At 43.4% G+C, this 24,325-nt stretch overlaps 1 protein-coding gene across 7 annotated transcripts in view; it reads right to left on the bottom strand.

The window, feature by feature from the left end:
- Positions 1-24,325, bottom strand: part of LOC140196877 (exocyst complex component 6B-like) — an 877,039-nt gene that overhangs the window by 320,485 nt on the left and 532,229 nt on the right. For all 7 annotated transcript variants that reach the window (XM_072256771.1, XM_072256773.1, XM_072256776.1 and 4 more), the window contains exon 14: positions 13,945-14,050. In XM_072256771.1, the coding sequence (XP_072112872.1) occupies positions 13,945-14,050 (106 nt within the window). The remainder of the gene's footprint in view (positions 1-13,944; positions 14,051-24,325) is intronic.

Raw genomic sequence — 24,325 nt, 5'->3', positions numbered from 1 at the left:
CAAACCCATTCTCATGGGAGAGCCAGCTTCTTCTTCAATACCTCAGAAATGCTTCATTTGTGATGTCCTTATAATTCCAAGACTTCCTTTTTTCTACTTCTTTCTCAAACACTGTGAGTTCAAATTCCATTGTGGCTGAGTGAAATGAGCTGGAATGTCACCAGAAAGTGAACATGAAAGCTGCCGGCTCATCAGAAAATTCCCCTGGGTCACCAGTAACACTGGTGATGGGATCAAGCACCCACTTCCGTCATCCATTCTGGGTTACATGCATCTCTTTCACAATGTTCGGATATGGCCCGATTGCGAAAAGAGAGAGAGAGAAAGACTGAAGCGGGTCAACAGTTCACTTACTTTAATAAGAACTGTTGCAGAATTTAAAGGAAAAGAAAAACAATTAATGTCAAGCCAACAGGACTGTTAACTAAAACTCCCAAACTGAAAGTTAGATGCCAATACTGCGGCTGGAAGCAATAACTAACTACTAAATGAACACCGCTCCTTTCCAGTGTCTGTCGAAACAGTAGTCCTTTTTCCTGGACAAAGACGGGTGTAACCAGGGAGCATAAACGTTGCTGTGCTTTTGGTCAAGTCTCAACAAGACTATAACAAAATGAAAGGAGTTAAATACAGACATAATGAAACAGTAATTAGGCAGAACATGTAAATTCACGAGGGCGAATGCTGAACCTGATTCACAGCCTGGCTGTGACAATCTCTTGCAGTTAAAAATTCACTTTCAATAAGGGAAGGATCTCACTGAAACCTACTGAACACTGAAAGGCCCAGATAGAGTGGACAAGGAGAAGATGTTTCCTATTGTGGGGAATCTAGGACTAGAGGGCATGGTCTCAGAATACAAGGATGTTTCTTTAAAACAGAGATAGTTAGAGAGTGGAGAATTTGTGGAATTCATTGCCATAGATGGCTTTGGAGACCAAGTCATTGGATATACTAAACGTGGAGGTTGATACATTCTTGATTAGTAAAGGTGTTAAAGGTTATGGGGAGAAAGCAGGAGAATGGGGTTGAGAGGGATAATAAATCAGCTAAGGTGGAATGGCAAAGCAGACTCGATGGGCCAAATAGACTAATTCTGCCCCTTTGTCTTATGGTCTTAACTATTCTGTAAAATGGCCCTGGAGGAATATTTAGAATTTACTTGGGTTCCAGGGTCACATCTGTAGATCATGGGACACCACGGAAGCGTAGAGCACGACATTATTACAGCTCGGAGTGTCAGAGTTTGGAGTTCAATCTTAGTGCCCTCTGGAAAGGAATCTGTACATCCTCCCCATGGAATGTGTGATTTTCCCCAGGTGCCCTGCTTTCCTTCACAGTTCAGAGACACACAGGATAAATTAATTGATCATTTCAAGTTGTCCCGTGATTAGGTTAGGGTTAATCGGGGTGTGGGGTTGCTGGGGTGGCCTGGTTCGAAGAGCTGGAGGGGCCTACTATACGCTGTATCGTTAAATAAATACTAAGTCAATAACTGAGTCACCGAGGATTGTCTCATTTTTTGCACTACCTTACTTTCCATTTTCCTATTTTCTATTTATGATTTATAACTTAAATTTTTAATATTTACTAATTTGTACTGTTTTTAATATTTAATATCTGTAATCCAGGGAGTGGGAAGCGCAGAATCAAATATCGCTGTGATGATTGTACGTTCTAGTATTAATTGTTTGGTGACAATAAAGTATAAAGTAAAATATTAGGAATGACTCTGGCTTTGGGAAGTGTAATTTTACCCACTGTGCTCTCATGAGAAAGCTAACATTCTAATGATAGTCTTCGCTGCACAGGCAGCAAGCAGTGAAGCCAGTCCAGGTCCACAAAAGTTAAAACTCAATGGGGAAATGAAAAAGAACAAAGATGCATTGATATGGCTACCTTTAGCAGTCCCAAAGCACTTTACAGCCAATTAAGTGCCTCTGATGTTACAGACACTGTTGTAAAGTAGGTAACACAGCAGGCAATTCACATGCTTGGTTTAAGGAGGAATGCAAACGTGGATGGATTGGATTTTTCACTTAATGGGTGAAGCTGCCTTGGACAAACTGATGGTAAAGATGGTTAGAGAACAATAATACAACACATGAGATCCAGAGCAACGTGCATACACAATACTGGAGGAACTCAGCAGGTCAGGCAGCATCTATGGAGAGGAGTGAAGTTCGGGCAGAGACCCTTCATCAGGACTCTATACAACAGTGCTGAGATGTGGCTGACGTTTGGCATAGAAATCCAGAGTCCTCCAATAGGGCAATCATTGACACATCGCCACTGCTCTAATGAGAAGCTTAAGATGTACCATTGAAAGCATCATGGTCTGGTACAGCAATTCTAATTGTATTCTTTCTTGTAAAAACTATGTACAAGTTATCCATGTTTTTACGTTTTTAGAGATGCAGCTCGGTAACAGGCCACTCCGGCCCAACAAGTCTGTGCAGTCCAATTATACCCAATTAACCTACTAACCCATGCAGCTTTGGACTGTGGGAGGAACCCAGAGCATCCAGAGGAATTGAACTTGGGTCACTGGTGCTGTAATAGCATTACTTAATTTAAGTATTTCTCATGAATGCAGCTTATATGATGCTGCGTAGCTGTGATGGGGTGGTGGGGTGGTTTCATTTCAAAGCCTGGTGTTCAGTGGTCGGTGTGTCCTGGGAATGATACCAATGATAGAGGCCCAATGGTTGAATCAGAAGTCCAGAAATCAAGGCCCATTAGTTGGACCCAGTCTGTGAATACCTGCGAGCACTGGGGTGGTCACAGCCTGGTGCCTGCGGACCCGAATGTATGTCCAATGAGCCAGTCCTCATTGGGGGATCAGAGGTGGAGGGGATCAGCAACTTTAAATTGTTCAGTATTATCATTTCAGAGGATCTGTTCTGGGCCCAGCACATAAGTGCCATTGAAAAGAAATCACGGCAGTGCACTTGCTTCCTCAGAAGACTGCGAAGATTTGGCATGACATCTAAATCTCTGACAGACATCTATAGATGTCTGGTGGAGTTTACATTAATTGGTTGCATCACAGCCTAGTATGGAAACACCAATGCCCTTGAATGAAAATCCTACAAAAGGTAAGGTATATATTCCAGTCCATCATGGTAAAGCCCTCCCCAACATTGAGCACATCTACACAGAGTGCTGTCATAGAAAAGCATCAGGAACCTCACCACCCAGGCCATGTTATCTTCATGTTGCTGCCGTCAGGAAGAAGATACAGGAGCCTCAGGACTCACACCACCAGGTTCAGGAACAGTTATTACTCTTCAGCCACCAGGCTCTTGAAACAAAGAGGATAACTTCACTCAACCCATCAATGAACTGCTCCCACAACCTATGAATTAATCAATTTCAAAGACTATTCATCTCATGTTCTTGATATTTATTGCTTAATTATTGATTATTAATATTGTTTTTCTTGTTTGTAATTGCACACTTTGTAGTCTTTTGCATACTGATTGTCCGTCCTGTTGGGTGTGGTCTTTCATTGATTCTATGGTGTTTCTTGGATTTACTGTGAATGCCTGCAAGAAAATGAATCTCAGGTTGTATATGCTGACAGAAGCTGGAGACCCGCCTTGGGGTTGGAGGACCGTGATGTGCGTAGATGGGAGGGAGGAATGAGGCTTGTCTTTGCTGTTGTTGTTTGTTGCTTGTTGTGTTCTGTGTTGTTTTGCTGAACATGTGGGCATGATATGTTGGCACCAGCATGTGTGGCGACACTTGCGGGCTGTCCCCAGCACACTCTCGAATGTGGTGGTTGTTGGACCACTGATGCATTTCACTGTATGCTTCAACATCATCCCCATAACGTGCCTTGTCCTATGATGTGAGCAATCATGGTCTCCCATCTGTCTTTAATCTGATCATTGCCAGTGGGGAAGACACCCTTCACGCTGTTGTTCTTAATCTTTTTTCTATCCATGACCATGATTGTTCTTGGCAAATTTTTCTACAGAAGTGGTTTGCCATTGCCTCCTTCTGGACAGTGTCTTTACAAAATGGGTGATCCCAGTCATTATCAATACGCTTCGGAGATTGTCTGCCTGGTGCCAGTAGTCACACAATGAGGACTTGTGATATGTATCAGCTGCTCATACAACCATTCACCACCTGCACCCATGACTTTACGTGACCCTGCAGGCTAGCAGAGGGAAGAAGCACCTTACACCTCCTTTGGTAGAGATGTATCTTCACCCAACTACTCGAATGTTTTAATGTACAGGTGATAAATAAACTTGAAGCTTGAAGTAACTGGATGGACAAATCTGGAGGTTTTCCAAGTTAATCAAACCTCTGACCAATAAATCCTTTCCAAGATGATGTTGGAGACATATGATTTCATTTTGCAGGCAGCTCACAAAACTCACTAGATTTTCTACTAGATATACCTCATCTGATCCATGATCTCTGTAATCCGCAGCCTGTAATTTCCCTTTAAGAAATGTACTTTTCAACCATATAAACAAGCTTGTGATTTTATGATCTCGAAGGGTTTGGCAAGGTTGACTCTCCAGAATGCAGGACGATGCGTCAAGGTTCCATCACTCTGCACTGAATGAAGCCTAGAGTCAGATTAAAGTGGTTGAGGCTTAAGAATGGAAAATGAACCAGTATTTAGCACGGTCTGCTGTATTTGACCCATCTCCCGCGCTTGTCGCTACTATCATTAGGCAAGAGGTGCAGGAGCCTTGGGTCTCACGCTGCTAGCTTCAGGAGCTACAGCCGTTCCTGGACTGGTTTCGCTTGCCTCAGTGCTGAAACTGCTCCATGGCCATGGACTGACTTTCAGGGACTCTGCAGTTCACGTTCCATGTGTTTCTGTTTACTGTTTTTAAAATATTTCAACAATTTGTCCTCTTTTGCACACTGGATGCTCATCGGTCTTTGTTACGGGTGGTTTTTTGTGGATTCTGTCCTGACGAAGGGACTCGGCCCGAAATGTCGACTGTACCTCTACCTATAGATGCTGCCTGGCCTGCTGTGTTCACCAGCAACTTGGATGTTTGTTGCTTGAATTTCCAGCATCTGCAGAATTCCTCAAATTTGCCGATGATACAAAGATTGGAGGTGTAGTAGACAGTGAGGAAGGTTTTCAGAGCCTGCAGAGGGACTTGGACCAGCTGGAAAAATACGCTGAAAAATGGCAGATGGAGTTTAATACAGACAAGTGTGAGGTATTGCACGTTGGAAGGACAAACCAAGGTAGAACATACAGGGTTAATGGTAAGGCACTGAGGAGTGCAGTGGAACAGAGGGATCTGGGAATACAGATACAAAATTCCCTAAAAGTGGCGTCACAGGTAGATAGGGTCGTAAAGAGAGCTTTTGGTACATTGGCCTTTATTAATCAAAGTATTGAGTATAAGAGCTGGAATGTTATGATGAGGTTGTATAAGGCATTGGTGAGGCCAAATCTGGAGTATTGTGTTCAGTTTTGGTCACCAAATTACAGAAAGGATATAAATAAGGTTGAAAGAGTGCAGAGAAGGTTTACAAGGATGTTGCCGGGACTTGAGAAACTCAGTTACAGAGAAAGGTTGAATAGGTTAGGACTTTATTCCCTGGAGCGTAGAAGAATGAGGGGAGGTTTGATAGAGGTGTATAAAATTATGATGGGTATAGATAGAGTGAATGCAAGCAGGCTTTTTCCACTGAGGATAGGGGAGAAAAAAACCAGAGGACATGGATTAAGGGTGAGGGGGGAAAAGTTTAATGGGAACATTAGGGGGGGCTTCTTCACACAGAGAGTGGTGGGAGTATGGAATGAGCTGCCAGACGAGGTGGTAAATGCGGGTTCTTTTTTAACTTTTAAGAATAAATTGGACAGATACACGGATGGGAGCTGTATGGAGGGATATGGTCCGTGTGCAGGTCAGTGGGACTAGGCAGAAAATGGTTCGGCACAGCCAAGAAGGGCCAAAAGGCCTGTTTCTGTGCTGTAGTTTCTATAGTTTCTATGGTTTCTATGGTTTGCATTTTTGTGGATTCTGTTGTGTTTATTTGTTTTGTGGGTGACTGCAAGAAGATGAATCTTAAGGTGGTATAGATACTTGGATAATATACCTGAACTTTCGAACAGAGACTTAAGTCTACTGTTAAAAGCACAAGGCTAGGCATCAGTAGATTTAGTAGGTGCGACGCTGGAATGGAAAGCATACCACTAATTAAAGGATGAGGTGGTAGCTAAGAACTTTCATCACTCTGCAGTTCATCTAGTCAAGGGATCAACACATTGCCGCCAGTGTATGAATATCACCACTTTGCTTGAACTGTGAAGTTGCCTGAAATTACACCATTCAGACACCCAAGGAGCTCAGCAGAACGTAAGCAACACACACAAAAACACGGGAGGGACTCAGCAGATCAGGCAGCATCTTTGGACGGAATTAGCAATCAACGTTTCAGGCTGACATCCCTCAAAGTTCAAAGTGAGTTTATTATCGAAGTATATGCACATCACTTTATACTGCCCTGAGATACATTTTCTTGTGGATATTCACAGTAGAACAAAGAAATACAATAGAATCAATGAAAAATTAGGCACAAAGGTTGAAAATAACCAATGTGCAAATGCAAGAAAATACAAATAATAATTACCATCATTATGTGCCATGCCGTATGACGTGGGCAATTATGGCCTTCCATCTGTCCTTAATCTGAGAGGCTCTAATAAGCTCTTCAAAACTTTGTCTGTCCATACCATGATGTAACTCATGCACTGTCAGCCGCAACTTTTTCTTCCATCAATTTCATTTATTATTAATAATAAATAAATTGCACTCAGAAAATGATTTGTAGAGTCCTTGAAAGTGGATCAGAGATCGTGGGATCATCAGACCAGCCAAACTTAGCCCACAATACTAACTTCTATTAAGTGCCGTGGTAGTGTAGCAGTTAGTGTGTCGCGATTACAGTTCCAGCTGGACTTCGGAGTTCAGTTCCAGTGCTGTCTGTAAGGAGCTTGCACATTCTCCCTGTGTTCTCGTGATTTTCCCCCAGGTGCTCCAGTTTCCTCCCACAGTCCAAAGGCATACTGGTGACTAGGTTAATTGGTCATTGTAAATTGTCCTGTGATTAGACTAGGGATAAATAGGTGGGTTGCTGGGCAATTCTGTGCTGTATCAGCAAATAAATAATGCCTTTGAGAAATGAGCACCTCCAGTCCATCTGCCAAGAGTGGAGTTTCCCAGTGGCCAACCATTTCCATTTCTATCCCCCTTCCAGTTCCAACATGTCAGTATACGGCCTCCTTTTTTCTCTTGATAAGGCCATTCTCAGGGTGGAGGAGCAACACCTCATATTCTGTCTAGGTAGCCTCCAACCTAATGGCATGAACATTGATTTCTCCTTCTGGTAATTCCTCTCCCCCACCTTTTCCCTCTTCAATTCCCTGCTCTGGCCTCTTACCTCTTTTCCTCCACCTGCCTATCACCTCTGCCCGGTGCCCCTCTATTTTCTTTTTCTTCAATTCTCCTCTCCTATCAGATTCCTTCTTCCCCAGCCCTTTAACCTTCCTACCCATCTATCATCTGACCTGTTGAGTTCCTCCAATATTTTGTGTGTGATGCTCTGGATTTCCAGCATCTGCAGAATCTCTTGTGTTCTCTTGTGTTATTCATTCACAGGGTGTGGATGACCATTCATTACTGAACCCTTGACTGAGGAGGTAGTCTTTAGGGGTGGCTTGCATGCTACAGATATACTTGCATGGATAAGATAAGCATTGCAACTTCCAAGTCAAAGTCAAAGTAAATTCATTGTCAAAATACGTAAATATTACCACATACTACCTTGAAATTCATTTTCTTGCAAGCATTTACGTGAAAATAAGGAAATAGAATATAATTTGTGAATGAAAAACTATACGTGAACATAAACTGGCAAACAACCAATGTGAAAAAGAGGACAAGTTGTGCAAATAATAAAATAAACAAATAACAGCGAGGACACAAGTTGTGCAGTCTCTAGGTTGTGGAATCAGTTCAGTGTGTGGTGAATGAAGATGCAGGAGCCTGGTGTTTTTTTTAGTTATCTATCTATCTATTCTATATTATCTATCAATCTATTCTATCTATCCATTCTATCTGAAATGCCTGTTTCGCTGCCGCTGCTACTGTGTGATCCAGAATCTCCAGAGGGGAAGGCCCCGAGCCCTCGGCTTTGCTTGTTGCTCGGCAGCCGGGGCGGGGTCGAAGCACTCGGCAGAGATGGTGCTCAGTGCTCGGTGTCGGAGGGCTGGTCAGAGGCTCGAAGTTTTGGGATGGGTTCTGAGTCGGCTGTAGTTGGGTGCTTCCTGGTGCTGCATCAGCAAGTTTGCAACGCTGGAGGTTCATGGCAGGGAGAGTTTCTCCCTTCTATTACCTGCGTGAGATGATGGGGCTATCGGAACTTTGAGACTTTTTTTTTACCGTGCTCATGGTCTGCTCTTCATCAAATTATGGTATTGCTTTGCACTGTTGTAACTATATGTTATAATTATGTGTTTTTGTCAGTTTAGTCTTGGTCTGTCTTGTGTTTCTGTCATATCTTTCTGGAGGAACATTATATCATTTTTTAATTCATGCACTTCTAAATGACAATAAACGAGGACTAAGTGTCCTCATAATCTAATCTATCAATCTATCGAGCTATCAATTTATCAATCTATTCTATATATCAATCTATCTATCTATCTATTTATTCTATCTAGCTGTTTGTTTGTGCAGAAGAGGTCCTTCCAGTCTTTCTAGCCATGCACCCAGCACCCCCCGATTTAACATGAGCCCAACCATGGGACAATTTACCTATTATACGCTGCATCTTTTGTTTGTGTGAGGAAACTGGAGCACCCAGAGGAAAGCCATGCAGTCACGGGAAGGACGTACAAATCCCTTACAGTCAGCGGCAGCAACTGTTCCTGAACCTGGTGGTGTGGGTCCTGAGGCTCCGGTACCTTCTTTCCGATGGCAGCAGTGAGAAGAGAGCATCACCTGGATGGTGGGGAGCCTTGATGATGGATGCTGCTTTCTTGTGGCAGCGCTTCATGTAAATGTTCTCAATGGTGTGGACGGCTTTGCCTGTACTCACCTCTTTCTGAAGAAAACCTGTGAGTTTTTTGGCACTAGGTTTTTCACTCCACATTTACTCTCCAGTTGCCCTGTTGGGATCTCAACTTGTGCATCCATGTCAACGGATACAAGTCTAGTAGCAAAACTACTCATCATCTTTATCATTATGCACCACGTCGCATGACATGGGTGATCATGGTCTTTGACCATAATTGCTCTTGGCACATTTTTCTGCAGAAGTGGTTTGCCATTGCCTTCTTCTGGACAGTGCCTTTACAAGACAGTGGCCCCCAGCCATTATCAATACACCTCAGAGATTGACTGCCTAGCGTCAGTGGTCGCATAACCAGAATCAGAATCAGAATGAGGTTTAGTATCACCAGCATATGATATGAAATTTGTTAACTTAGCAACAGTGGTACAATGCAATAATTTTAAATATATAAAAAATAGTTAAATTAAGAATAATAGTGCAAAAACAGAAATTTTAAAAGTGAGGCAGTGTTCATGGGTTCCTGAATCGCTGAGTGTGTGCCTTCAGGCTTCTGTACCTTCTTCCTGAGGATGACGATGACAAGAGGGGATATACTAGGTGATGAGGCTCCTCAATAATGGATGCCGCCTTTCTGAGGCACCAGGACTTGTGATATGCACCAGTTGCTCATATACCATCCACCACCTGCTCCCATGGCTTCACGTGATCCTGATTCCGGGTGGGGGGGGGGGGGGGTTGCTAAGGAGGTGCTACACCTTGCCCAAGGGTGACCTGCAGGTCAGCACTAGTAGCTTAACCATTCATCATCATCAACATTAGATTAGATTATATTAGATTCAACATTATTGTCATTATGCCGAGTACAGATACAAAGCCAATGAAATGCATTTAGCATCTGACCAGAAGTGCAAAGAATAGTGTTATTTACTAAATAACTGTGAATGAAAAAAGTGCTACAGCACACAAATATAGAAGTACTGAGACAGTACAATACGGATGCAATACTGCTTAGCGCTGTGATGAGAGGTTCAGCAGGGTCACAACCTCAGGGAAGAAGCTCTTCCTGTGCCTGCTGGTGCGGGAGCGGAGGCTCTTGTAGTGCCTACCGGATGGGAGGAGAGTAAAAAGTCCATGGTTAGGGTGAGATGCATCCCTGATAATGCTTTTCGCCCTGCCCAGGCAGTGTTTATGGTAGATGTTCTCAATGGTGGGCAATTGGGTGCCAATAATCCACTGGGCAGTTTTCACCACACGCTGGAGTGTTTTGTGGTCCGATACGGGACAATTGCCATACCACACTGAGATGCAGTTGGTGAGTATGCTCTCAGTGGTACAGCGGAAAAAGTCCGTCAGTATCCTGGGACAGGGGTGAGCTTTCTTCATGCTCCACAGGAAATAAAGGCGCTGTTGCACCTTTTTGATCAGGATGGAGGAGTTCAGGGACCAGGTGAGATCCTCGGAAATGTGGACACCAAGGAATTTGAAACCTGATACATGCTCCACTACAGTTCCGTTGATGTAGATGGGAACGCGAACATCATTATGTGCGTGTCATATGTTGTTTGCGATCATGCTCTTGACCATGATTGCTCTTGGCAAATTTCTCTAGAGAAGCGTTTTGCCACTGTACACTTCTGAACACTGTATACAATAAACAACATAAGCACAGGAGATTCTGCAGATGCTGGAAATCCAGAGTAACACACACAAAATGCTGGTGGAACTCAGCAGATCAGGCAGCATCTATGGATGGGGATGTTTGTGTTCTGATGAAGGGTCTCAGCCCGAATGGTCTACCCCCTAGATGCTGCCTGACATGCTGTGTTCCTCCAGCATTTTGTGCTTATGTACAAACAACCAGCTTCACACCTCCTCTGTAATGACTCTTCCCAGGCAAAACAATCACTCCAGCAGGAAATCTGGTGGATGAACTCAGGGGCTCAAGCAAAATCCGTGGGAGAAAAGGAATTGTCGAAGTTTTAGGTCAAAACCTTGCCTCCTTTTTCTATTGTTCACCTTAACACTGCCATTAACGAACAATACCATTCCAAGAGAAAGGAGTATGTGGATGAAAGGGGTGTAGAGACTGAAGGACTGGGTGCGATATCCAACTAGCATTTAGAAAACAGTCCAGCACTAGATCTGGACAGACCACATCCGTCTTGTGGCTTCATCCTCTGGTGGAGATCCAAGACAGTCTTCCCAGGTCCCTTTCTCCAGCTAGCAAGTGTTTTAGAGAGGGTGAAAGGAGATTTACAGAATGCTGCCTGGATTAGAGTGTGATGAGAGGCCTAGGCGAGGACAGTAAGGATCCTAGTGTGGAGTATCTGAGACTAGAATTGAGACACAATTTTGAGACTGAAATGAGAATAGGGTTCTTGACTAGATCCAAGATGTTACTAGACCCAAGATGGGACCTGATGTGACTAGACGAGAATCCAAATGAAACTGAAATACTAAACACTATTGCAGATAGAACCAGAGTTAATGATTGAGCCCTGAACCTCAGTTCAGATGCTCTTTAAATATTCAAATCTTGGCACCAAAACATGGCCTGCCAATTAGCGGAGCAGGTCAGAATCTTTAAAGGGATCATACCAGCTATTCATATTCCTGAGAATCGGAGCATCTAAATGCCGGAAGCTGCTGCTGTTAGGTGTAAACTGTAATGTAGACAGCATGTCTTATGACAAAAGGCTGAGCAAGCTGGGACTTTCTCAATGGAGTGATGGAGGATGAGAGATGACTTGATAGAGGTGTACAATTTTATACAAGTGGATTGCCAAAGACTTTTACTCAGGACAGAAATGTCTAGTAAGAGAAGGCAAAATTTTAAGGTGATGGGAAGAAAGTATAGGGAGAATGTCCAAGGTAGTTTTTTACACAGAGCGGCAGATGTATGGAACACCCTGCCAGGAGTTGTGGTAGAGGCAGATATATTAGGAATATTTAAGAGCCTTTTAGGTAGGCACAAGAAAAAATGAAGGGCTACGTGGTAGGGAAGGGTTAGATTGATCTTAGTAGGTTAAAATGTCGGCACAACTTCATGGGCTGAGGTCCTGTACTGTGCCATTCCATTCAAAAGTTCAAAGTAAATTTTATTATCAACGTACATATATGTCACCATATACAGCCCTGAGTTTTATTTTCTTGTGGGCATATTCAACAAATTTATAGAATAATAACTAAAACAGAATCAATAAAAGACCCCACCAACTCGGGTATTCAACCAGAGCACAGAAAACAAACTGTGCAAATGCAAAAAGAAGAAACAATAATAATAAATATCATTATTATTGACCCCACTTGGAGTACTGTGCTCAGTTCTGGTCACCTCACTACAGGAAGGATGTGGAAACTATAGAAAGGGTGCAGTGGAGATTTACAAGGATGTTTCCTGGATTGGGGAGCATGCCTTATGAGAATGGGTTGAGTGAACTCAGTCTTTTCTCCTTGGAGCGACGGAGGATGAGAGGTGACCTGATAGAGGTGTATAAGATGATGAGAGGCATTGATCGTGTGGATAGTCAGAGGCTTTTCCCCGGGGCTGAAATGGCTAGCACGAGAGGGCACAGTTTTAAGGTGCTTGGAAGTAGGTAAAGAGGAGATATCGGGGATAAGTTTTTTACGCAGAGAGTGGTGAGTGCATAGAATGGGCTGCCAGTGACGGTAGTCGAGGCGGATATGATAGGGTCTTTTGAGAGACTCCTGGATAGGTACATGGAGCTTAGGAAAACAGAGGGCTGTGGGTAACCCTAGGTAATTTCTAAAGTAAGTACATGTTTGGCACAGCATTGTGGGCCGAAGGGACTGAAATTGTGCAGTAGATTTCTATGTTCTATGTTCTATTTAATAATAATAATGCTCAAGCTGATGAAGAGCATTAAGATGAAAAGTCCTTGAAAGTAAGTTAATAGGTTGTTGGAACATTTCAATGATGGGAAAATGAAGATGTAGGAAGTTATCCCCTTTGATTCAAAAGCCCGTATTCTATATTTCTTGAAAACCCTTTCCCATCTCCACAATCTTACACCCCCACCATCTCTCTTCCACCTAGTCCTACAACTGACAAGCAGAAGGAACACACACAAAATGCTGGTGGATCGCAGCAGGCCAGGCAGCATCTACAGGAAGAAGTACAGTCGACGTTTCCGGCTGAGACCCTTCGTCATCAATACTTGAAGGGGGATAAAAGATAAAGAACTATGTTGAAAGAGGAGGGGAATGGGATTAAATGGATTACCATTAGGCTAAATCAGTTCCTCGGAGACACAAGAGACTGCAGAGGCTGGAATCTGGAACCACAAACAAACTACTGGAGGAACTCAGTCGGTCAGGCAGCACCTGCCGAGGGTAATGGACAGTTGATGTTTTGAGTCGAGACTCTTCCTCTGGACTGGAAAGGGAGAGGTAGCCAGTATAAAGAGGTGGAAGGAAGAGGTGGAGCAAGACAGGTGATAGGTGGACCCAGGTGAGGGGCATGATAGTGTAGGATTTTGTGAACAAAGCATGCGAGTCATTTTATGTGTCTAGCAAAAGCCCAAGACCTTTACGTCCATTACAAACCAACCAAAAGTAGTCGCCTTACTCTGATATCATTAGGTCCGACAAGGTATCTCAAATTGAACACAACAACTCAATGTCGGTGTTTGTGAATTATATAGTACAGTTTCTATTATGAACCGTATGTGTCACCTGTCAGTCATGACATTACTCTACGATAAGTAGGTGTGGGCTGGAATGATGTTCAGGAGTGACATCCAGGAATGACGGAGTTTCATAACTGAAGCATTAACACCACTTCACTCCCTGTGGATGTCTCACGCAGAGGCAGATGGTGAAAACAATTTAACACAATGGATGATCAGTGCTTACGTTTTCCAAGTCGGCATCGTGAAATGGAAACTGACCCATCACCTTCTTAAACTCCTCTTCATTCGAAACAGGAATTGCACTGTAGTTGTCCAACTCTAAGATATATCTGTTGAAACAAGAAATCAGTACAATTAGTATGGAAGAAGTTAACATCCCCATTTCTGAAAAGTGAAGATTCATTTTTTGAAGCCATCTTCAAAAGGCAATGCCTCAACAAAGCAGCTCCATCATTAAGTATGCTCACCACCCAGGACATGCTCTCTTCTCATTGCTACCATCAGGGAGGAGGTACAGGAGCCTGAAGACAGACAGACAGACAGAGACACACACACACACACACTATATTTTAGGAACAGCTTCTTCCCCTCTGCCATCAGATTTCTGAATGGGCACTGAATCCATGAAAAATACCTCAGTGTTTTTGTCTCTCTTTTTGCAAAGAATGTACAGTACTTTACAAAAGTCTTAGATGCATATACTGCGCACACGCGCGCACACACACACACACACACACACACACACACACACACACACACACACATATTATACATATATACAGTCAGTGCACTGTGTAAGTTCATGGTCTTCTGCTGCAGTAGCCCATCCACTTGAAGGTTCCTCCAGCAGACTGTTAGCTGAACATAGAGCTGTACTGGTAAAAGCCCTGTGATCTTTGGTTATTACCCAACAACCACTCTCCTCAACACTGAACTGATTCCACAGCTTCACATTCACTTTCAAGGACTCTACAACTCCAGTTCTCAGTATTATTTATTTTTCTGTTTGCACAATTTGTCTTCTTTTGCACATTGGTTGTTCGGTTGTAAGTCAGTATTTCATAGATTCTATTGTATTTCTGAATTTTTCTGTGAATACCTGCTGGGAAATGACTCTCATATGGTGATATATACATACTTTGATAATAGATCTACTTTAAACTTTGACTTTGCTTGCAGCAGGATGTTAGTGGTCCAGCTGACTGGTTTTGTTGGCATTCCATATTGGAATTGGTTTCTTATTGTCACATGTACTGAGATACAGTGAAAAGCTTGTCTTGTAAATTGTTCATACAGATCAGATCATTACACAGTGTATTGAGGTAAAACAATAACAGATACAGAAAAAAGTGCAGTGCAGGTAAATGATAAAGTGCAAGATCATATCGAGGTAGATTGTGAGGCCAAGAGTCCATCTTATCATACAAGAGATCCGTTCAAGTGTCTGATAATAATTGGGTAGAAGCTGTCCTTGAACTTGTTTGTTCATGTATCTTCTGCCTGATGGAAGAAAGAAGGGAGAATGTCTGGGGGAGATTTCGACTTTTTCAGCTCAGTTCATGAATCTGATCCCAGTGGGGAACAACCAGTTGTTCAATCTTGAACAAATTCTTGAACCTAGAGTCATAAAGTCAGAAAAGTACAGCAAAGAAACAGTTCCTTCGACTCATTCAGTCCATGTCAGACCATTTGAACTGCTTCGTCCCATCAACATGCACCATAGGACCAGATCCCTCCATACCCCTGCCATCCATCTACCTGTCCAAACTTCTCTTAAACATTGAAATCGAGCTTGCATGCACCACTTCTGCTGGCAGCTTGTTCCAAACTCTCACCACCCTCTGAGTGAAGAAGATTCCCCTCATGTTCTCCTTAAACATTTCACCTCTCACCCTTAACCCATGACCTTTAGTTGTAGTCCCACCCAACCTCAGTGGCACCTCCTGTTTGCTTCTATCGAATATCGGAGACTAAGGGGTGACCTTATAGAGGGTCATAAAATCATGAGGGGCATAGATAGGGTAAACGCACACAGTCTTTTTCCTAGGGAAGGGAACTATGCATGCTTAAGGTGAAAGGTTAAAAACTTAAAAGGGACTTGAGGGACAACTTAGGAGTGGTGATTATATGATCACCAGGAGTGGTGATCACTTAGGAGTGGTGATTAAACAAACTTCAGAGGAAGTGGGTCAAGCAGGTATGACAACATTTAAAAGATATTTGGATATTTACATGGATGAGAGGGATTTAGAGAGATATGGAAAAAACACAGGCAAATTGGACTAGTTAGGTGGGCACCATAGTTAGAATGGACAAGTTGGGCTGAAGGGTCTGTTTCAATGTTGCATTACTCTATCTAGGATTAGTATAAGTAAGTGGTTGATGGTCGACACAGACTTAGCGGGCCAAAGGGCCTCTATGAGCATGGTAACGCTCTATGATTCAGTGACTAAAAACCTGAATTCAAGTTCTCAGACTGCGCTAGTGTGGCTCAACTCAAATTTCCTCGTTAAAGTTCTGTAGACAACTCACAGTGGTTTAAGGATTTCAAAGCAGTTAAAGTTTCTGAAAATAAATAGCAGCTATCGGTGAAAATGAGGCTTCAAGTTGACTAAGTTCCAGAATACACAAAACTACTGTATAACATACGTGCCTACCCTGCAGGCGATTGCTAATATTTTCCTATTTAATTTAAGATATAATTGAAGGGTTTACTCTGTGGCACATGAACAAAGCTTAACAGAGAAAAAAAATTAAATGACCTAAACATGAGTAAAATACAGGACTTTGGGAATAAACTGCTGAGTAACAGTGTGGGGGAGCTGGAATAACATCAGTGGGGATACAGTCAGTGACACGGCGCTGGGGGAGAGGAGTAACAGTGGGACAGTGTGAGGGAGGTGGAATAACATCAGTGGGGATAGTCAGTGACACGGCACTGGGGGAGAGGGGTCACTGAGTGACGGTGTGAGGAACTGGATTAATGTCAGTGGGGATACAGTCAGTGACACAGGGCACTGGGGGAGAGGGGTCACTGAGGGACGGTGTGAGGAACTGGATTAATGTCAATGGGGATACAGTCAGTGACACAGGGCACTGGGGGAGAGGGGTCACTGAGGGACGGTGTGAGGAACTGGATTAACGTCAGTGGGGATACAGTCAGTGACACGGCACTGGGGGAGAGGGGTCACTGAGTGACGGTGTGAGGAACTGGATTAATGTCAATGGGGATACAGTCAGTGACACAGGGCACTGGGGGAAGGGGTCACTGAGGGACGGTGTGAGGAACTGGATTAACGTCAGTGGGGATACAGTCAGTGACACGGCACTGGGGGAGAGGGGTCACTGAGTGACGGTGTGAGGAACTGGATTAATTGTCAGTGGGGATACAGTCAGTGACACAGGGTGCTGGGGGAGAGGGGTCACTGAGGGACGGTGTGAGGGAGAATCTATATGGCATCTTTATGTTTAAACTTTATGCAGGTTTTAACTAGTCATTCAATGCAAGTTCCTTTTTGCCAATCTACTGTGTAGACATCGGTTGTAGCCAATAACCACAATTACCTATGTCTACCGTGTGGACATTGTTTCCTTTTTTAATTTTTTTTTAACTTGATTACTTTTATTTGTTAGTTGTTTATTTTTATTGTTTGCACGATCTGTTTTTCCTTCTCTCTGCACATTGCATATTTGACAGTTTTATTCTTTTAAATGGGTTCCGTTGGGTTTCTTTGTTTTGTGCTGCCTGTAAGGAGATGAATCTCATGGTTGGATATAGTATACATACTTTGATAATAAAGGTACTTTGAACTTCTCTACTTGCAAAGTAACAGTAACTGTCCAACTAAAGTAACTCTCCGCAGCATGGATTCCTTTCGTATTCCCTTGAAAATATGCCATAAATACTTCACTGAGCCATGGTCTCTCCATCACAGAAAGCTGCATCTTTGATCATTTCTGGATCATCTGGTCTCCAACACATCCAGCAAGATTCTCTTTAGCTTTAAAAAGTTGAATCCGTTGGCCCTTGGCCATTTCTTCCAGGATATTTTGTTTCCTCCCACAGTCCAAAGGTGTGCCAGCTGTTAGGTTAATTGGTCATTGTAAATTATCCTGTGATTAGGCTAGGGGGTTGCTGGGAGGCATGGCTCAAAGCACCCAGAGGAAATCCACGCTGTCACGGGGAGAACGCACAAACTCATTACAGGCAGCACCTACCATGCCACCAGACTCTGCGTCCAGCACCTAATTCTCCCAAACTTCCACCACCTCCAATGAGATCCTAGCACCAAGCATATCTTTCCTTCCCCCCATTTTCTGCTTTCCGCAGGGATCGCTCCCTAAGCATCTCCCTTGTCAAATCATCCCACCCTACTGATCTCCCTCCTGGCACTTATCCTTGCAAGCAGAACAAGTGCTACACCTGCCCCTACACCCCCTCCCTCATTACCATCCAGGGCCCTAAACAGTCCTTCCAGGTGAGGCGACACTTCACCTGTGAGTCTGTTGGGGTCATTTTCTGTGTTTGGTGCTCCCGGTGTGGCCTCCTGTATATCATTGAGACCCGATGTAGACTGGGAGACTGCTTCACCAAGCAGAACAACTGGGATTTCCCAGTGGCCACCCATTATAATTCCACTTCCCATTCCCATATGTCCATCCACGCCTGCTCCACTGTTGTGATAAGGCCACACTTAGGTTGGAGGATCAACACCTTATATTCTGCTTGGGTAGCCTCCAACCTGATAACATGAACATCGATTTCTCAAACTTCAGGTAATGCCCCCATCCCTACCTTCACCATTTCCCATCGCCTTATTCCACCCTCACTTTATCTCCTTGCCCACCCATCGTCACCCTCTGGTGCTCCTCCCCTCTTTTTCTGTCTTCCATGCCTTCTGTTTCTTTCACCAATTAACTTCCCAGCTCTTTACTTCATCCCTCCCCCTCCAGGTTTCACTTATCACCCGGTGTTTCTCTCTCTGCTCCCCCTCTCCTTTTAAACCTACTCCTCAGCTTTTTTTTCTCCAGTCCTGCTGAACGGTTCCAGCCCAAAACGCCGACAGTACTTTTTTCCATAGATGCTGCCTGGCCTGCTCAGTTCCTCCAGCATTTTGTGTGTGTTACTCGGATTTCCAGCATCTGTATGCTTTCTCTTGTCTGTGGGCGGGAATTGGTCACTGGTACTCTGAAGTATTGTACTAACCACTGCACTTCAATGCAGCAGCAGTATACATAGCAGTTACTATAGTACAGTCACTGCTCTGCCTGTGGCTGCAAGAAATTGCAGAGAGATGTGGACATAGCTCAGCGCATCACAGTAACTAGCCTCCGCTCCATAGACTCAGTAAATCAGCCAGCATAATAAAAGCCCCCACCCACCCCAGACATTCACTTCTCCTCTTTTGCATCAAGCAGAAGATACAGAAGCCTGAAGGCACGTAATGCAAGGCTAAGGACAACTTTTATTGCACTGTTATAAGACTACTAAATGGAATTCTTGTATGATAAGATGGACTCTTGACCTCAAAATCTACCTTGTTATGGATTTGTACTGTAATGTCTGCCTGCATAGCACTTTCTCCGTAACTGCAACATTTTATCTGTGTACTCTTATTGTTTTTCCCATGACTGTGATGAAATGCCTGTAAGTGCAAAATTTAACCAGGATGCTGTCTGGATTAGAGACCATGTCTTATGAGGAGAGGCCGAGTGAGCTAGGGCTGTTTTCTTTGCAGAGGAGGATGAAAGGTGACTTGATAGAGGCGTATAAGATAATAGAATAGAACTTCATTGTCATTGCTCCAGACAACAAGATTGCAGTGCTATGCCAGTCTGTGCAGAACAGATATTTACAATGCATGGGGTACAGCTTAATCTTAAAAACTACATATTTACATGCAACAAGTGATTTCAATAGTCCATAACCCTCAAAGGCCATTGGCAAGCCGGGGTGTAGCATTATTCAGCTGCACAACAGCCCTCGGGAAAAGGCTGTTTCTCAGTCTTACTGTTTTGGCTACTGTGTTTCTGTATCTCCTACCAGACAGCAGGAGGTTGAACAGACAGTGTCCGGGATGGGATGTGGTCTTTAACGATGTTACGAGCATGCCATAGGATGCCTACACCCTTGATGCGAGAGCTGTAGATTGTCTCCAGGTCTGGCAGTAGAGTCCCAGTGATGTGCTGAGCCATCCTAATCACCCGTTGGAGTGCTTTGTGATCTGGTCTTGCTGCAGTTAGAGTAACACACTGTCATTCCATATGTCAATACACTCTCTATCGCACTTCAATAAAAGTTGGCCAGCAATTTTTGAGGCAGATGAGCTACAGTCGCTGTTGTGCCTTCTCTACTATCGAGGTTATGTTGTTAGATCAAGTTCATCACCAAAAACTTGAAATTGAAGACCCTTTCCACTGCATCTGAAGCCATTTATCATTTCTTTTGTTTCCTTAATGTTGAGTGATAGATGGTTGCTCCTGCACCAATCGGACAGTTTCAACATCTCCTCTCTATATGCAGATTTATTATTGTTAGTGATTTGGCCAGTCACAGTTGCGTCATCTGCGAATTTGGAGATTCCGAGTTTGTAGCCTGAGCAGCAGTGCAGCCACAGATGGAGTGGACAGCCAGAGGCACTTTCCCACATTATTCATAATAACATGCAACATGGAAGCAGGCTCTTCAGCCCATTGATTCCATTCTGACCCTTAAGCACCCTCTTCCCATTTTATTCTCACATTCACACCAACTTGCAATATTGGGTTCAGCTTGGAATATTGTATTCAGTTCTGGTTGCATCATTATAGGAAAGATGTGGAAGCTTTAGAACGGGTGCAGAGGAGATTTGCCAGGAAACTGCCTGGATTAGAAAGCATGTCTTGTGAAGATAGGTTGAGTGAGCTAGGGCTTTTTTCTTTGGAGCAAAGGAGGGTGAGAGGTGATTTGACAGAGGTATACAAGATGATAAGAAGCATGCTGCTTTCATTTAACAGATATTGCCTGACCTGCTTGATTTTCCAGCAGCTCCGGATTTAATTTCAGATTTCCAATGCCTGCAGTATTTTGACCTTCTAGGCCAGTTCTAGGTTGACTAACTCAAATATGCTGGGAACCAATCGGGGACTTGCCTTGCCTGTATTAGCTGTTCGCTGCATACATTTCACACAGCATTTCTGAACCCGGTCATCTCAGCAAGAATATTTTTATTTCCTTCAATGAGCACATCACGCACTTCTAACAATAGGTTCCCAGAGACGATTGCTGCTTTAGCAGGGATATTCATAGCATGGACAGGCAGGGAATCACCCAGCAACAAAGAATATATTTGTGAGAGTCAGACTGCTGCAGATTTGTGTTAGTAATTTGAAACACATGGACATTTTCTGAAGGAAAATGTCGCCAACTGTTCCTTAATGATTGTGCACTTTAGAGGGCCAAATAGTAATTTGGATTAAGGACAAAAGCTTCGGGGAAGAAGCAGGGGAGGAAAGGAAGAGAACTACAAAGAAAGTGAAAAGTGAATGAGCAAAATAGAGAAAAAAAAATTAGGACAGCCTGTACAAGAAGTGTGAGATGTTCTCAAACATGAGAATGTATTTAAACCCTGATTGATTCAAAAACAAAGACACAATGGTAGGAAGATGGAAATCCATTGATCCTGAACGGGGAAGAGTGATGGGTCAGAGTTACTGATACGGCATGAAAACAGACCCTTTCACCCAACTCTTAGAAAAGAGAACATGACAGCTCAGTACAAGCTCTTCGGTCCACAATGTCGTGCCGACATTTTAGCCTACTCCAACATCAACTTTATCTTTCCTGCCACATAGCCCTCCATTTTTCTTTCATCCATGTGCCTACCTAAGAGTCTCTTAAATGTCCTTCATGTATTTGCTGCTACACCACTGCCAGAGGTGTGTTCTATACACCCACCACTCCATATGTAAAGAATCTACCTCTGACATCTCCACTATAGCTTCCTAAATCACCTTAAAATTACGTCCTCTTCCACCATGGGAAAGTTTCCGGCTATCCACTCGATCTATGCATCTTATCATCTTGTCCATCTCTATCAAGTCACCTCTCATCTGCCTTCATTCCAAAGTGAGAAGCCTTAGTATGGGCAAGGAAATCTCACCCATGTTGGCTGTTGGCCCAGTGAGCTACTTCCATCTGCCTGCATTTGGCCTAAATCCCTCTAAACCTTTCATACCCATGCACTGACCAAGATTGTTTATAAATGTTGCTAATGTGCCCACCTCACTATTTCTGGCAGCTCAGTCCAAATACACAACGCCCTTTGCGTGAAAAAGCTGCTCCTGATGTCCCTTTTAAATCTCTTCCCTCTGATCTTAAACCTATGCCCTCTTGTTTTTAGCACCATTTCCTTGGGAGAAAGTCTATGTGCTTTTACTCTGCCTATGTCACTCATCACCAGGTTCAGGAACAGTTATTCCCCTCGACCATCAGGTCTTGAATCAGTGGGGATAACTTCACTCACCTAATCACTGAACTGTTCCCACAAACTATGGACTCATTTTCAAAGGCTCTTCATCTCATGTTCTCAATATGTATTGCTTTTTTTCCCCTTTTCTTTTGTATCTGCACAGTTTATTGTTAGTTGCACATTGGTAGTTTGTCCATCCTGTTGGGCGCAGTACTTGGATCCTTGAATTTATTGTGTATGCCCATAAGAAAGTGAATCTCAGGGTTGTCTTCAGTACTTCAATAACTACTTTGAATTTTGAATTTATATACCTCCAGGTCACCTCTCAATCTCCTACCTTCCAGAGTGCTCAGGAATTCAGGAATATAGTGTTTACAATGCCCTGTACTTCATGGAGGATGGTTTGGAAAGCATTTCTGATCAAGCCACAGAGAAAGAATTCACTAGGGTTACTGTCATATGAAATGAACTGGAATGAGCAACCTTGCAGTGGAGTTGGGTAGTTACCTATGTAGTCCTTCTTTCATTATGTGCCATGTCATATGACATGGGTGATCATAGTCTTTCCATGATTATGATTTTTCTTGGCAAATTTTTCTACATAAGTGGTTTGCCATTACCTTCTTCTGGGTAGTGTCTTTACAAGAGATGGGTGACCTCAGCCACTATCAATACTCTTCAGAGATTGCCTGGTGTCAGTGGTCCCATAATCAGGATTTGTGATCTGCACCAGCTGCTCATACAACCATCCACTGCCTGCTCCCACAGCTTCACAGGACCCTGTTCGGGGGGCTAAGCAGGTGCTACACTTTGCCCAAGGGTGACCTGCACGGTAGCGGAGGGAAGGAGCGCCTTACGCCTCCTTTGATAGAGACGTATCCCCATCCTGCCACCTATTTATTAATTGACCATCAATAAACGAAGAAAACTTTGCTGGACAAACTGTGTTCAACATGAACCTGTGTTTTTCCTGTCCTGGAAGAATTTGTCAGTAGTGTGGAAGCAGCTATATTTTGTGTCTCAGAATCAGGTTTATGATCACTGATATTTTGATGCTTTGCTGAAGTACATGCAAGGCATAAAAATTACCATGAAATACAATAATATACAGTAAAGCAAAAATGTGATGTAATATTAAGAGGTTCATGAAATCTGTTGGTGGAGATGTAGAAGCAATTCCTAAAACAATATGAGTGTGTCTTCAGGTTCCCATACCTCAAGGGTTCCCAACCTGGGCTCCATGGACCTTTTGCTTAATGGTATTGGTCCATGGCACAAAAATTGTTGGGAAGCCCTGCCAGAGAGAAGGGGGAGTGGGGCGAAGTTACGAGAAGTTAAGAGAAATCGATGTTCGTGCCATCAGGTTGGAGGCTACCCAGACGGATTATGAGGTGTTGCTTCTCCAACCTGAGTGTGGCTTCATCATGGCAATAGAGGAGACCATGGACTGTCATGTCGGAATGGTATTAGGAAGACAAATTGAAATGGTTGGCCACTGGGAAATCCCACCTGTTATGGTGGACAGAATAAAGGTGCTTGATGAAGTGGTCCCCCAAACTACGTTAGGTCTCACTGATATAGAGGAGATGTTACATTAAAGCATTACTATGTTGATGAAACTCTTGGTGACTTTTGAGTCATATTTATGGCACGAAGTTGGGAAAGGAAATTCTCATAGAGCCAAAGAGCATTCAAAAGAGGCTGAAGAAAGACCGAAAGAAAACTATGGTGCCTGGTGGTTTTGTCCGCGGTTGCATGTGTGCACAGCAAGTCAACAACAGAGAACACAAGTTCACAACATCTGGGAACAACTGCATATGTTCAAGCTGGATTCCCACTTTTAACAAGGCAACATTTTCCAGAGCAAGAAAGGGAATATTTCTTCTTTTCCTTTTTCAAGTTTATTTATCTAAGACTTTGTTAAGCCCCACGGAGCTTAGTGTGTGTAAGTGGAGTGCTTCCAAGCAGCCTACAAGCCTACACAAGTTGTATTTATAATCAGAGGACTTAAAAGTTCAGAACGCACAAGGAGATCATCAGATCTGGGCACTTCTCTGGTGATTGGGTCCAGTTGGCAGCAGACAGGCAATACTGTTGACAACAGAATACTGTAAAGGAGGCCAATCGTGTGTTGTCTCCAGGCCTCACCCTCTC

Source organism: Mobula birostris, chromosome 4 (genome assembly GCF_030028105.1).
Source record: "Mobula birostris isolate sMobBir1 chromosome 4, sMobBir1.hap1, whole genome shotgun sequence".
Lineage (NCBI taxonomy): Eukaryota > Metazoa > Chordata > Chondrichthyes > Myliobatiformes > Myliobatidae > Mobula > Mobula birostris.
This window is presented reverse-complemented; position numbering and strand designations above follow the sequence as displayed.